The sequence below is a fragment of the Diplotaxodon limnothrissa genome, linkage group LG23 (genome assembly GCF_057381915.1).
Source record: "Diplotaxodon limnothrissa isolate DT_005_m linkage group LG23, D_limnothrissa_male_GT1.1, whole genome shotgun sequence".
Lineage (NCBI taxonomy): Eukaryota > Metazoa > Chordata > Actinopteri > Cichliformes > Cichlidae > Diplotaxodon > Diplotaxodon limnothrissa.
In genome coordinates this window covers 4818548-4832396 of record NC_140617.1, presented here as the reverse complement: position 1 = coordinate 4832396, position 13849 = coordinate 4818548, and the positions used below count along the sequence as shown (strand labels likewise).

Sequence of the window (13849 nt, the reverse complement as noted above, 5' to 3'; positions counted from 1 at the left end):
CATGGGCTGGCTGTGTGAACTCTTCACCTATGTCACATTTACAAGACTGGTCTATAAAATCTAAATGACCTTACAACTCTGTAATAACACTTGGACAAAGTCATATAATTTCTGATGTCGTGTTACTCCTAAAGCTTAGGCATGTGGAAGCCCTGGCTAATAGAATATTAAATATGTATGACTTCAGTCTGTAGATATGTGCATAGTAAACATATTTATAGTGGTACAGTTATTAAGGAGAGAAGTGCTGATTTCATGCAGCTACATGAAAGTTAACCTCCCTTTATCGCGTTTGGGGTTTTTTACGACAATCTGCGACAAAATCTCCGGTTTACGTCAGCCGTAAAGCTGACAATAGTGATATGAGATAACTGAACACTGTAACGTTACTTTACAGCATTTTGTCTATTTGAAGCAGTTAAAAATCAAAGAAAGTTCAGCATTTCCCAATTTGACAGCTCGTTCACTCGCCGCCACGCCTAAGCAAACAGTTTTACCAGCACTCAGCGTCCCTGTGTGAGTACAGAAAGCAGCGAGAGCCAGTGGAACAAGAACTGCTTTTAGCCAGTCATTGCCATGGCCTCCGAAAGCGGCGATAGCAACATGGATAGAGAAATGATTCTGGCCGATTTTCAGGTGAGTGTCATTTTTTCTTAGCCCCTCATATTGTACGAGGTGGGCATTAATGTGCCCGTTGTTGTTGAAACGCCTCGGACTGGCGTGGTAAACAGCAGACCTGAGCTGGTGTTTCTGTGGTTAGCACGCTGTGCTAACACACTGACAACTTGCTACCTGATTATGAAGAAGCCTGTTATCTGTGTGACCAATAACTACATAACAGAAAAGATGACCCAGACAGATGACAACAGTCATCTAATCTTTTGAATCGTTTACATATAACGATCCAACTACTACTGAGAGGGAATTTTCGGGGCTAGCCGCTGCTGTCAGCTTGTTTACACATTGTTTTGCCAGCGTTTCAAATCCTTATCAGAAACTGTGTCATCCATAAAGACTCTAAATGTTAAGCCCAGTTTGCCGTGAACATTGCGATAATGGCGATAAACCTTTGCAAACTGGCAGTAATTTATGATTCTGTTTATCTGACGGTCTTTACTAGAACAGCATATAATCGTCATCTTCTGTTTGTGTTTAGCTAACTGTACGCAAGCTCCCCGGTGAAGAGCTTGTTACTGTAGTTTTGTTTGCAAGTTTACTTTAGTATACTGTTAGGGAAGTAAGTGATTTTTATTTTTATAGCTCTTTTCGAGACAAAGGACCGTCAAAAAGTGCTTTAAAAAGGTGAATGGGTAAAAACTAGCCCGCACTATTCGCAAAGTTGACACACATTAACCAAGCAAAACAACCCAAAATCACAACCACTACTTAAATACTTATCTAAACAATTTAGTTGTTTTTTCTAAACAGTGGTAACCTCTTCCATATTTTGGAGCTAAGGTTTGGAGGCAGAATTCCCTTTTGTTTTCAAATGGGTATGCAGAATCAAAAGAAGGCCCCAATCTGAGGACCTGAGGGATGCAGTGGGCCATAAAAGTCAGAACCAAGATTTGAAACCGAAATCTAAACCTGGTAGGAAGGCAATGCAAAACCCTTAAAAGTGGGGTGAAATGTAAGAACTTAAAAGAATGAGAATAAAAGCAATCCAAGCAAGAGGAGGCAAAGTCTTAAACAAGCATCACCAATTGACTTTTAGAGTTTAGTAATATTTCTCAAATGGAAAACAAAACAAAACAAAACACCAGCATATCAGAGACTTAATGTGAGCATTAAATGTCAAAGACTGAAAAGCAGACAAAATATCCCATGATTTAGCATGTCAGGTTTTAGATTGGATAAAGGGACCCCAGTTCCTGTCTGATTTGGCAGTAATGCTCTGAGGAGCAATAATTAGATGTGCTGTCTTTGTCTGCATTTAACTGTAAAAAATTATTCAACCAGATCCAGTTCACAAGGTTTAAAAGAGAGGGAGACTATACAATGAAAGCACCAGAGGACTTAAACCAGATCGTTGTACGAAGCTGGATGATGAGAGCAGATCTGAGCAAACATCTTGCCCACTGAAACCAAAAGCATTCTATCAGCAACATATGAAGTAAACTAATCCAAGACAGGGCTTTGACTTGTGAATCAAGATCAGTGGTATCAAAGGCTGGGCTAAAGTCCAGGTTATGTCTAGCCAGCATGATAATATACTTTATATACACACACAACTAGTTTGCTTTGGATTTTATTCTTGATATGTAGTACTGGGCTGTTGGTTTCAATACCGCATCGCACTTTGTTCTGAATTAATTTCTTGCTGTTAACACCAAATTTTCCTGGTATCAGCAGACAGCAGGGACATGCCAGTGTTACTTTGCTTTTTTGTAGATACTTGAAGAGCGCTTCATCATCAAGTAAAAACTTTATGAATTCTATAGAGGGTCATTTTAAATAGGCATAAAATGTTCCTTAATATTGGCATAAATATTGTTTTAAGTATTAACTGCTCCTATTATAAAGAAAATAGACATTTCTTACACATGTCTAATAGGTTGAAATGTCATGCTGGTTTAAAGACCAAAATGCTCAGTACATGTTTTACTGTTTTACTATCTGAGTCTGTTTCTATTTATTTATTAAGGTTTTACATTTAAACTAGACCTACTAATTTATTTCAATGGTACTGACATTAAAGCCCATGTTTGTTGTCATGCTGAATATGTATTACTGAGATTCTGAGAAACTGGCAACCTTGTTTTGATCAAGACATCACTGAATGTTCATAATCGTTCTTAAGACTGTTACCATTTCACGTTGCTTTTATGGGTAATAGAGTAGTAGTTAAACTGTAACTGTTATTGTTCTTTTCACAATTAGAATTTGATCTCATACGATGCATTAGTCTGCTGAATTCATTTTTTGTTTTGCTTTCCCCTCACAGGCTTGCACTGGAATTGACAACATTGCAGAGGCAATCACTCTGTTAGAGCTTAATAACTGGGATTTAGTGGTAAGTTCATTATCTGCAGGCTCTATTGGGCTTTACTCTTGGACACACGGACTTAGTCTGTCTACAGGGCAGGTTCAAGAGGGCAGTTAACATCCAGTAGCGCACACTGTGTAACGGGCAAATGATTTCCTCATGTAATCCCGTCAGGTTTGTATTAATTCATGATGCACCTCTCAGCATGAAGTGCATATTGGAAGAGGTCAGTCTATATTTAGATAGATGCTGGCAGGAGCTCAAAGCAGGCAGCGAGATAGACAGTGGGGGCTGGACTCACTGCGGCTGTAAATCTGATGGCTCGCAGTTCTTCTGCAGTAGGTGTTAGTTTTTGTAAAAACAAATGTGTTTGCTAAGTGTGAGTGTGGAGTTTCACCCCAATACCTTAGTACTGCATCTGCCAGCAAGTTGGAGTTTGTGGTGTGAAATATTGCCATTGCTCTTATGTGCTTACTGTCCATTTTATTTTATTTTTAAATTTACAGTAATAAAAGCAGACGTGATTTTTTATTTTTTAGGAAGGGTGACCCATTTGCAGCTGTTTTTAGTGTTAGGAAAGATAAAATAAATGGATCATTACAATGCTGCTAAACTTTTTATAGCCTGAGCATGTTTGTATTGAGTAAGAATGCACTGTTGCTTTTAAAAGTCTTCTTTTTTTTTTTTTTTACTTATCAACGCACCTAAAGCTACCTGCAATGCCAGGATCTGACACTTAACTATCAGTGATTCATTTTATTATTTCTTCGAGCTTCTTCCCACTGTGACATTTTAAAATGTGACAGAAACTGTTTAAACACAAATTAATAGCTCAGAAAAGAGAAACAAAGTTGTGACTTTAAGTTGAAACCGAAGCCGGTGGAAGCTTCAGTCAAGAGACAAAGAGTCGTGTTCATAAGTGCTGAGGTTATGTTTGTTCGTGATAACTGCCCACCGAGTTTCTGGCAGTTCACCAGCCAGTAATGTGTGGCATTTGATAAACGGCAAAGACAGTTATAAGACCTAAAGATAATGACTGTATACTCCAATGAAGGCCAACTATAGCATGTTTGATGATGGGGCTGGGTGTTTTTTTGCCATTATTTCACAGTTCCTTATACCTTTTCTTTGCAAGAAAATTCTAGTATTGCTTTTCATACAAACAATGAATAGTGGATATGATTATAACAGCGCTTACCAGCTTTACTTTGCCTGTTTGGCAGTGTAGAATAGTGAGTGTTCGAGAGGAATCCAAACAATTGTCGATTCAAACAAAAGCAAACTGCAAAGCAGACAGTGGCTATATTTGGCCTTTCATTTCCCTTTGTTCTGATCTTTCACTCTCCTTCAGTGTTTTTTCTTCTTTTAAGTAACAGAATTTGTAAACTTTCAGAACGCACAGGTCGGACTCTACCTGTCAGCCTGACAGAGTTTGCAAGTCAGTCAGTATAAAATGTGTAAATTTTATTGAAAGATATTTAATTTTTCATATATATACATATATATGAAAATAGACCTAAGACCATAGAGGCCTAAATGAAGTTTGTTTGCCAAAAGTAGTTTATTACAGTAATTACAGTTAAAACCTGTTTGGTGATCCATGCTGCATCTGCCAGCCTCTTTGAAATTAGTTCAGTTTACATTGGTTGCATATTTTGTCATGGTGTTATTTGGTGTTTGAAGGCAAAAGGACAACAACTGAAATTTTGACTTCTGCATTTATTACAGGCAGCCATCAATGGGGTCATACCACAGGAAAACGGGATCTTACAAAGGTAATAACCACATTCTCAAAAATCTGCTCTAAATAAGAGAAAACGTACCAGCTCACCTTTTAATTCCAAGGGAATGCTGCATAAATTCAGAACACTTTTGTATTTTTGTCAAACCGTAATGACCAAGTTAAAGGTTAGACGTAATCACAGGCAGATGTGCAAACACATAAATGAGTTTGGGGATTCCCAAAAAACTCTCAGTGAAATATGTGCCTCTGATGTACATCACCTGCATACGCGAGTCAGAAAATAAATAAGGAAATCTTAACCAAAATCTGACTGTGTTTGCAGGAACATGAAGTCCTCATCTCAGTGTTGACAAGGCGTTGTGAACTTTATCACGGTTATAGTGGATACAGAAGTGTAGCTCAATAAAAACAGTCACACGCAGCAACATCCAGGAAATAACAACCTAGAGTCTACTGAGCTGCAGGGTATTGCTTCTGCTATGATTTTTCTATTCTGCTTTTTAATGGAGGATTGATATTAAAAAAACTTCCTGCAAGGAAGCTTTCTGCTAAGAATCAAGTTGAACACAGTTTCTGATTAGAACGGGTTTCTTTTAAGAGGGTTTGTGCCATTCACTTTCCTTCAACAGTTAGTTGTTACTCATGAGCTGATGCATACACATGCACACAATGCATGTGTGTATGCGAACATGCACACATGCATGCATGTGCACGAGTGACCTATTGTCAGCTCTTGGGCCATGAATGCAATTAGTTAATCTAGACCCTCCCACTGGAGGCATCCCCTTAACCGTTTTATTTTGCAAGTCACTTGTGCGCACGTGTGCACATGCATGTGCTGTAGTTTGTTTTCAGCTCTTGCGCCATGTGGATATTGCCAGTCTTTCTTGAAGGCACACACTGTCACGAACACATTCACTCAGTGGCTGGCATTGGTATGAGTAGGCCAGAGTTGTCCTGTAAACAGACTCTGATGACATGACCTGATCTGGGGCCAGTTGGAGGGTACTCCAGCACTGCTGTCTAAACAGTGTTTCTGTCTTTAATCGTGTCTTTATAACTAAGCAATTTAAGAATCATAAGCAGCTTGTTAAGAGCGTTAAATATGATTTTCTCATGAGACTCCGCTCCGTCATCTGTTGAAATCATGAGTCCTGTTATAGGTGAAGGCCTCAGTAGTTTGGTTTAGATGGAGAAGAATGCCATCTACTTGTAGTAAAGGATAAAAGTACGCCCAGAACACTATAAGAGATATTTTAAATGCCTTTTCAATAGGGATCTTTTTTTCTATTCATTTTGACAGCTCTTGAAATCAGCCTTATTTCCCCTCGACACTTTCAGCATTAAAAAAAAGATGATCTTGGCAGGATCTCTCATATTTGTTCTTTAATATTTGTTGCAAAATCTCTTTTTTTTTTGCATCATCTGTCTCAAATGTAAACCATCTCTGATTTTAGAGCAAATGTACAGTTAGCACCTTCAATTATTAACATGATATGCTTTTTATTGTAGTTTTCACACATGCATTGCAGCCCTAAACTTTTCTAGTCACTGCCTTATGAATGTGCCTGTCACAGTTGGATTGGCAATTATGTGATATTTAATCTGCCAACATTTCAGTACAAAGTCTAGGTGTGATATCTGATCTTTGACAGTCGCACAGTTAATGAGTTCAGTAAATTCAAAGCTAACGAGTGGTTGTCCTGTGTCCTTGCTGCGTGCTCTACTCAGGTATTGCCTAAGTCAAACCGAGTATTTGCAGTATTGGAAATGGTGAGAAAGGAGAACTTCCAACTATGTCCTGACTTGGATTTCCCACCACTTTTCTGCAGTTCATGGCACATGTGTTATCTCTGTTCCTTTGTTGGTATATTTCACAACAGCCTGATGTTGATTGCATATACACTATAAAACATCAAGAGCCATTATGTGAACCCGTTGTTTTAGTTGATTTCCTGCATCGATTACACGTAAAATGTTATCTTATTTTCATCTAAGTTACAAGTTTATATCTATAAAATACAATTTCATTAATAACACAAACAATGAAAGTCATTAATTTATCAGCGCACGTGTGAGGAGCTGTCTTTGAGTGTGCAGTATTTGTAACTCAGTACATGACATTCTGATTTTAGGAAAAAAAATGCTAATTTTTAATTTATTGGTGGATTAATTTTATTTCTCACTGAGTTGATGAGCAGGGGTGCAGTTAGATTATTCTAACATGGTTGGATCTAGTCCTTTTCCTGTTGCTCAGGTTTGTTGTGGAGGTTTTTATGGCGGACAACATACGGCTCAGGCCAGTGACTTCTCCACTGTTGTTAAACTGATAAAATGTTTAAGCATGGCTTTTGCGCTTGCGCAAGCCTGTTATGCCTGAAAGTTTCACACAAATTTCTGATAGGATAAACTGATGACATTAGGTATCCAAACAGTCAAAGGTCAGCTTTATTGCAGCATCATAATGTTTGCCAAAAGCAATTTTTCAGTCATTATTCAGCACCATAACTGAGGGGCACGAGGGGAGATTGTGACCATATATGTCTTTTATTGAATTGGTTATACCTGCTTTTGCTGCCTAACATTTAAAGTAAATATTCTGTATGAGTTTACACAGACATGGAGCTGCACTATAACTTGAATAATTTGAAGCAGCATACAACCACAAGGAAGTCATTTTAGTTCTATTTTGAATTTCTTTTCTGACCGTCTTCCTGTAGTAACTTTTCCAGTGAGGCGAGTCAGGCCACAGTGTACGGACCTCCTAGCCTCTCAGAAGCAGCTGACGCAGCAGCAGGAAGCGCAGTTCCTCCCCCCTCTTCTTCATCTTCGTCTTCTTCACCTCCATCGTCCTCAGCTTCAGCTTTTTGCCCAATCAACCCTTCTTCCCGACACATCGTAGAGCGTCAGTCCCGGATGCTCAACTTCAGGGTCGAGTACCGGCAACGCTCTGTAGAGCTGGTGGTTGAGGAGGGCAGCACAGTTGGTGAGCACCGCAAACTCGCACAGATGTACCGTGTCCATATTTAACGCTTTCACACTGACTTTTGCAAACAAAAGGTCAATTTTCCTTTCTTTGTCTAATCCAATCCATAGGAGAAATCAAACAGATCCTTGAAACAGAGCTTGGTGTTCCGGTGTCCAAAATGCAGTTGAAAGGGTGGAAGAGCGGAGATGTGTCTGATAGTGTGAGTTTAAAGCTTTAATTTTTATAAAGCACCTTGAGGTGACTACTGTTGTGAATTGGTGCTGTATAAATAAAGCTGAATTGTATTGAATTGAATTAACACATTAAGACACTAAGAAAAATGGCGATATAACACAAGTCTGCTCCTTCTGTTAATTGTTTTACATTACCAGACAGGTGTTGCATTTAGGAGCCGATCTAATTTATATTGTCTCTACAGCTATAACTCATTCACAGGACCTTTTTACAGTTGTGTATGTTTATGTGTGTGTACTCAGATGGTGTTGAGAAGTTTACACCTGCCCAAGAACAACAGCCTGTATGTCCTGACCCCCGACATTGCCCCTACTGCCAGCACCAGCAAAAACAGGTACTCTCTAACTCCCATCCTTATTATGGGGATAAATCCTTTCTTGTCATTCTGCTGCGTATACACTATAAATCATTATAGGTAGTGGCATGAGTGCAGTTCAAACACCAGGTGGTGCTATATCTCCACTTATAAAGAGGAGAGGGAGCCAACGCTGCTTTATTAGGAGACATTTGACCTGGCAGTGCACATTCGCTTTTCACATCCTTTGTGACATTTTGAGAAGATGAGAGGAACGTCTGGTGCCACACTCTTTGTGTGTTATGCAAATAATAATTTTGTCGTCCGTCTTTGTCATCTTCGCTATGATATTGTTGCTTGCCAAAGGTTTTCCTTTGCATCTTTCTCTTCAGAAGTTGTGTATGTGACAGCCACACTTCATATCTATTATTTATACCTTGCTTGAAAGATCACACATTAACACGCAGTAACAATAGAGATTTTCTGGGAAAGCCTGTGAAGTCGGTGTTCTTCATCCAGAGGTTTCTCGGGTTGTCTTAGTGAATGCGTGACAGCATTAGCAACCTTTTTCTCTGAAATGTCAGGCAGCTCAGGATAAAGTTGTAGCCGTAATACAATCATAGTTGGCAGCTGAGCATGTGATTGGTCTTTCATCAGTATCAGGTAAACATCATCCAAAGAAATAATATATCTGCTTTATTCTACTTGGTTATCACAGGATGACAAAGATCATTTTTATTTTTTATTTTGAGGGGATTGGACGGATAATGATAGATATGAAGGGTACACATTTTTTTGTTTGTGGGAATATGTCTTTAAAATATTACCTTGCACTATTTGTATGGTTGCAGTATTTGAGTTCTTTGTTTGTATGAGTGTTTGCTGTCTGTCATTGTCCCCGCCGTGTAATTTTGTGTGCGCTGTAATTTGAAGACACATCCAGGCAGAATGATTGAGGATCTACAGTGCCACTTCTGTGATTAATAACGGAATTGGTTTTCTTTTTTGAAGCTAATGTCCCCGAGGACATGGTCTGTGAGCTAAAAACAAAACGGGAAAGAAATGATTTAATGGAAATTTACCAGCAGTGGTTAGTGTTTTATGTGTTCTTCAGAATATTTTTAAAATTAATGGTTGAGCAGTGTAGTTTCAGATCCAGTACCGTTATCAGCATTTATCAATTTAACATTGCATTAAAAAAGCAGCTGTAAGGTCTTCTTGAGTGCATAATTATGTAATTGTGGAACCTAATAAGTTGTGACGTAGTCTGGGACATTTTGAAGTATAACATTTTGTGAGCAGAGTTTCCCGTGTCTCTATGAATCATCTTCAAATCATCATCAAAAGCTCTGTGGCTAGTACGGGGCATGTATCTGCAATGAGCATTAGTTCGTTTGTTAGAAGATCAAGAGGGTTTTTGTTTAGGTTTTTTTTTTTTTTTTTTTTATTGGCGTGTCATACATTGACCTCCAATTCTTTTTAATCTTTTCTTTTTTCAGCTGTGAATTAAAAAAACAAAAATTGTACTGTAGCTCTCCCCTGAGAAAGCATCCACATGTCAGCAGAATACGTGTGGAGGAAGTAATTTGGCAGTTTGCTGCTTTCCGTGCTAGTTAGGCTAAGTGGTAGTTATACGGTGTTGTCAGTTAATGACCCTCCGTTGCTCTCTCTCTTCCCTGCCTCTCCTCATCTTCTCACTCGTACACCGACTGCTGTGTCTTTTTAGCAGCACCGTTGCCTTTCCTCCAAGTGTTATCGATATCATTTTGGGTGTCAGGAGCTCATTATTCTGTGTCAGCTATTTTAGCGGTGGACAGTTGGGGCTGAAAGGAGTGGGTGGGCTCTTGTGTATATGCACATGCAATTGTCTATTAACGTGTGCCTGCGTGCGTATGGTGACCATGTTGGCGTACTGGGAGCGGATAGGTGACAAATCACAGAATGTGAAGGGAGCAGTCCCCTGTAGCGAGACCAAACAGGCTGTTGGCTTGTAGTAAAAATAAACTGTGGTCACACCATATACACACAGTTCATGTGAAGTGTCTGCAGATTTGTTGTAGCAGAGAGATCTCAGTGCAAGAATTAGTGTCATACCATCTCAAAGTATTCATGTCTTATGAATGAACTGATTTGGTATCAAATGACCATAAATGACCAGTTCTTGTGTTATTTGTGTTTTAAATATCTTATAATATTTGATTTACTGATGAAAGTGGCAGTCTTCTCATTTTACTCATGCAACATAATTAGAGGAATTAAGGATGAATCAAATGAGTATTACAATGTATGAGGGAAAATGAGAAAGAGCTTGATTTTCATGAGAAAATCATGAAAAACGACGTGTGTGTCTTTATAAAATCTGAAACTTCACTATGGAAGGAAATCTGTAATTCTTATAGTGTGTATATATCTTAATGATTATTTTTTACTGTTGATTATATTGTATCCCTGCCTTTGAGAAGCTTTAACCACGGCCCTGATTTCAGTTTCACTTCTAATAAGCAAAACTGAGTGCAGCACTTTACGGGTTAACATTAAGACAAAGGTCTACTTTTATTTGTTTTTGACCTACTGTCCCACAAGTTTCTATTAAAATGTAGCCTCCCAGCATGTAATTATTATCTAATTAACCATAATTAATCCAAATATAGCAGAATATCTAATTAGTAACATTAAAAAAAACTATGTATCTCATTTCCCTCTAAGTAATCTATTTGTTTGTCTCAACTTGGATGGATGTTGCACACACTAAAGCCATTTTCAAACAGGCATCCGGCAACAGTGTTTGCTTCAAAAATCCACACACGGAGTTGCCTCTTTATTAGTTGCACTTGTAGTCTGCCACAATTCGGTACAAGAGCTCTGCTATAAAACCTATTTTTATTGTGTTTAACCTTTTGTGGAGTGTATAATGTTGTTGTGTATGTATATTTAGAGTGAAAGTGGTGTTGTGCTCTAATAATGCACTGACAAGTGGTTCTTGTCATTTATGAGAATATTTGAAAAGCCTTTGAATATAATACAAGCCAGAAGATAACTGCAGCTAAACCTCAGTGCTAAAACATCTTATTTAAAACCATCGCAGTGGTGTCAACAGAAACATTTTAGGTATCCCAAAGTCGGCTTTATGGCAGAGCAGTTTTATGGGATTTCTTTAGGTTACATGGTGCATGTAATAGGATGACCACAAAGTGTAAAAATGGGTGGTTCGTGGCACTCGGGCAATATCTTTTTGACATCTAGGAAGAAAATAGCGGTCATACAGACTGTGTTATCGAAGTTTGAGCTTCTTTTAATTTGGCTGGTAGCTATGTTCCATATTACAGACTGCAATATGGCGTGCACTGAAAATGTTTATATATTAAACATTATGATTTTGCATGATTGATATTCAGTATCAAAGCCAAAAAGGGGGGAAAAAACGGTGTAAGTACATTTTTCAGACACATTTTCTAACAGGATTGTTTTGCTTGTTGAGACATATTCATTTTTAGCTTTTGTTGGTTTCAGAGAAGCCTGTATAACACACAGCAGGTATGACAGGAGTATAACGTGCAGAGACGTAAAGTTGCTTGATAATATTTTAAAACTGGTATATATGAATAACCTTAACTTAACTTAATAGTATAGTTATGAAAGCAGGAAAAAACATCTCTTAGTGAAAGTTTTCTTCTAGCTGCTAATGATTTTTTCCAAACAAAAAGAAAAAAGGAACCACTACCATCTAAATAAAATGGCTTGTAACACACATTTTGAATGAGAGTAATGAACCTCTCACTGTCTCCCGAACTATATTTGCTAGTTTGTATTTTTTTTTTTTAATCTGAAAAGACAGTTATCCACCCAAATGTAATTTCTCAGTGCTCATAGTAAAAATTCAAATCTCCCGTAAATGGTAATATCCAAAGCAATTACTTTGTCGAGCTTGGCTCATGCTGTACACAGACCTCCACCAAAACCGACTGATTAAATAGTGCTGCACTGTCATTATGATCCCGCTGAGCAAACTCCTTTTGGTTGTCTTGTTTGATTAGAAATAAATCTCGAGGCTTCGGGAGGTATTCCTTTGAGCACCGATTCATTTAGATAGTTATTTAGTTAGTGAAGTGATGTGCAGTTAGTAATGGTCTGAAGTTTTTCTGTGGCCATGTTGATGACCGCATGTGAATACAAGATGGTGTTAAGGAGGAGCTAATCTCGTGCATAAATGATGAAGGGCTGATGAATATTTCAATGGAGCCTGTTTCCTTTATTGTTTATTCTCTGCTCCAGCTCTGAGCAGGCACGTGTTTGCCGAGGAAAGGTTATTTTAATTTGAACTCTGGAAAGGAATTTGAAATTAAAAAAGCGATTCATGAGGTTTTTTTTTATGTATTCTTGTTTTATTGAGCTTTGCCTGTCGGCTTACGCTTCACCTCCGCGTGTCAGCTGTCCAGTCTCAGATACACAGATACTTCAGGGAGATAGCTAACTGGTCAGCTAAAGCAGTGATGCGAAGGATTGTGCGAGTAGCACAATAATAACCTTTTGGAAACAATGGCAGATCAAAATAGAGCAGAACCTGAATGGTTTCACATTTTTCTGCTTTGTTGTGGATGCAAAATATGGAGGAGGTAAGCAGACTCTCGTGTGCGCCTCAGAACCTCCTTTGTACCTGTTAGGGGCATAAGATGAGCTGGCGTGTATTCTGCTGGTTGGTGTGTTTTTTCAAGCATTTAAAGCAGCAGCTGAAACACGCGTTATGGTAGTTCGTAAATACCAGTGAGCAGTTTTGGTGAATGTTTATGGGACAGCGTATGCGTGTATGGGTATTGGTGTTTTGTAGGCACATGTCACATTGTGTGCATGTGTGCGTGCGTGTGCGTCTCTGTGTCTGGCAGTGCTAGTTTAATAAGGTCTAGAGTCTGCTCTGTGCCGCGGGGACTCACAGCTTAGGCGACAGGCTTACCTCAGAATGAAACCAATCTGTTTAGCCTGCTCTTCTCCCCCTGCAGAACGCTCCATTTTTGCTGTCCATAAAGTTAAATGACATTTTCCTCACGGCACCCTTATGCCATGTCAAGTGCCTCCGGAGATGTTCCGGGCCGACCTAGATGTCAACGAGTGTGTGTGTGTGTGTGTTGAGTGAGAAAGGGACCTCTGAAGGCAGAAGCAAACACTGCGACATCCACATTTCAACCCTGCACTGCTTGAAGGGCCTGCTTCCCCGAGAAGACAGCCGCTTTGAAAACACAGGTGGTGAAAGCGGTCCAGACAAAGGGATGTTAGATTTGAAACATGGTTGTTCTGTTTATATGTGAACCAGCAGGCCTTCCTTAGACAGATGGGAAATGACAAGGAGATGACTCATCATGAGTGGCAGTTTGTTTCCGGTCTGAATGCATTTGATATTTTAAGTAGCTATATTTGTACTATAGAGCATGATGAGTGATATATTTTTCAAAGTAAATCTCAAACAGAACCTCCACCCACACACACACCAAATGGCTCATCTGCCTGCCATAAATGACTGATAAGATGTTCCTTCTTTGCTTGGAAGGACAGAGTAACACTTCCACTCAGTTTACCCTCTATCTCTGCCTATTTAGGAGTCTAGCCGCT

The 13849-nt window shown here is 38.9% G+C and overlaps 1 protein-coding gene across 2 annotated transcripts in view; it reads left to right on the top strand.

Annotated features, from left to right (window-relative positions):
* Window positions 1-347: 347 nt before the first annotated feature.
* Window positions 348-13849, top strand: part of faf1 (Fas (TNFRSF6) associated factor 1) — a 60406-nt gene continuing 46904 nt past the window's right edge. For both annotated transcript variants that reach the window (XM_085347864.1, XM_085347863.1), the window contains exons 1-6: window positions 348-636; window positions 2945-3013; window positions 4715-4761; window positions 7451-7716; window positions 7827-7918; window positions 8196-8287. In XM_085347864.1, coding sequence (XP_085203990.1) covers window positions 577-636; window positions 2945-3013; window positions 4715-4761; window positions 7451-7716; window positions 7827-7918; window positions 8196-8287 — 626 coding nt within the window. In that variant the 5' untranslated portion in view covers window positions 348-576. The remainder of the gene's footprint in view (window positions 637-2944; window positions 3014-4714; window positions 4762-7450; window positions 7717-7826; window positions 7919-8195; window positions 8288-13849) is intronic.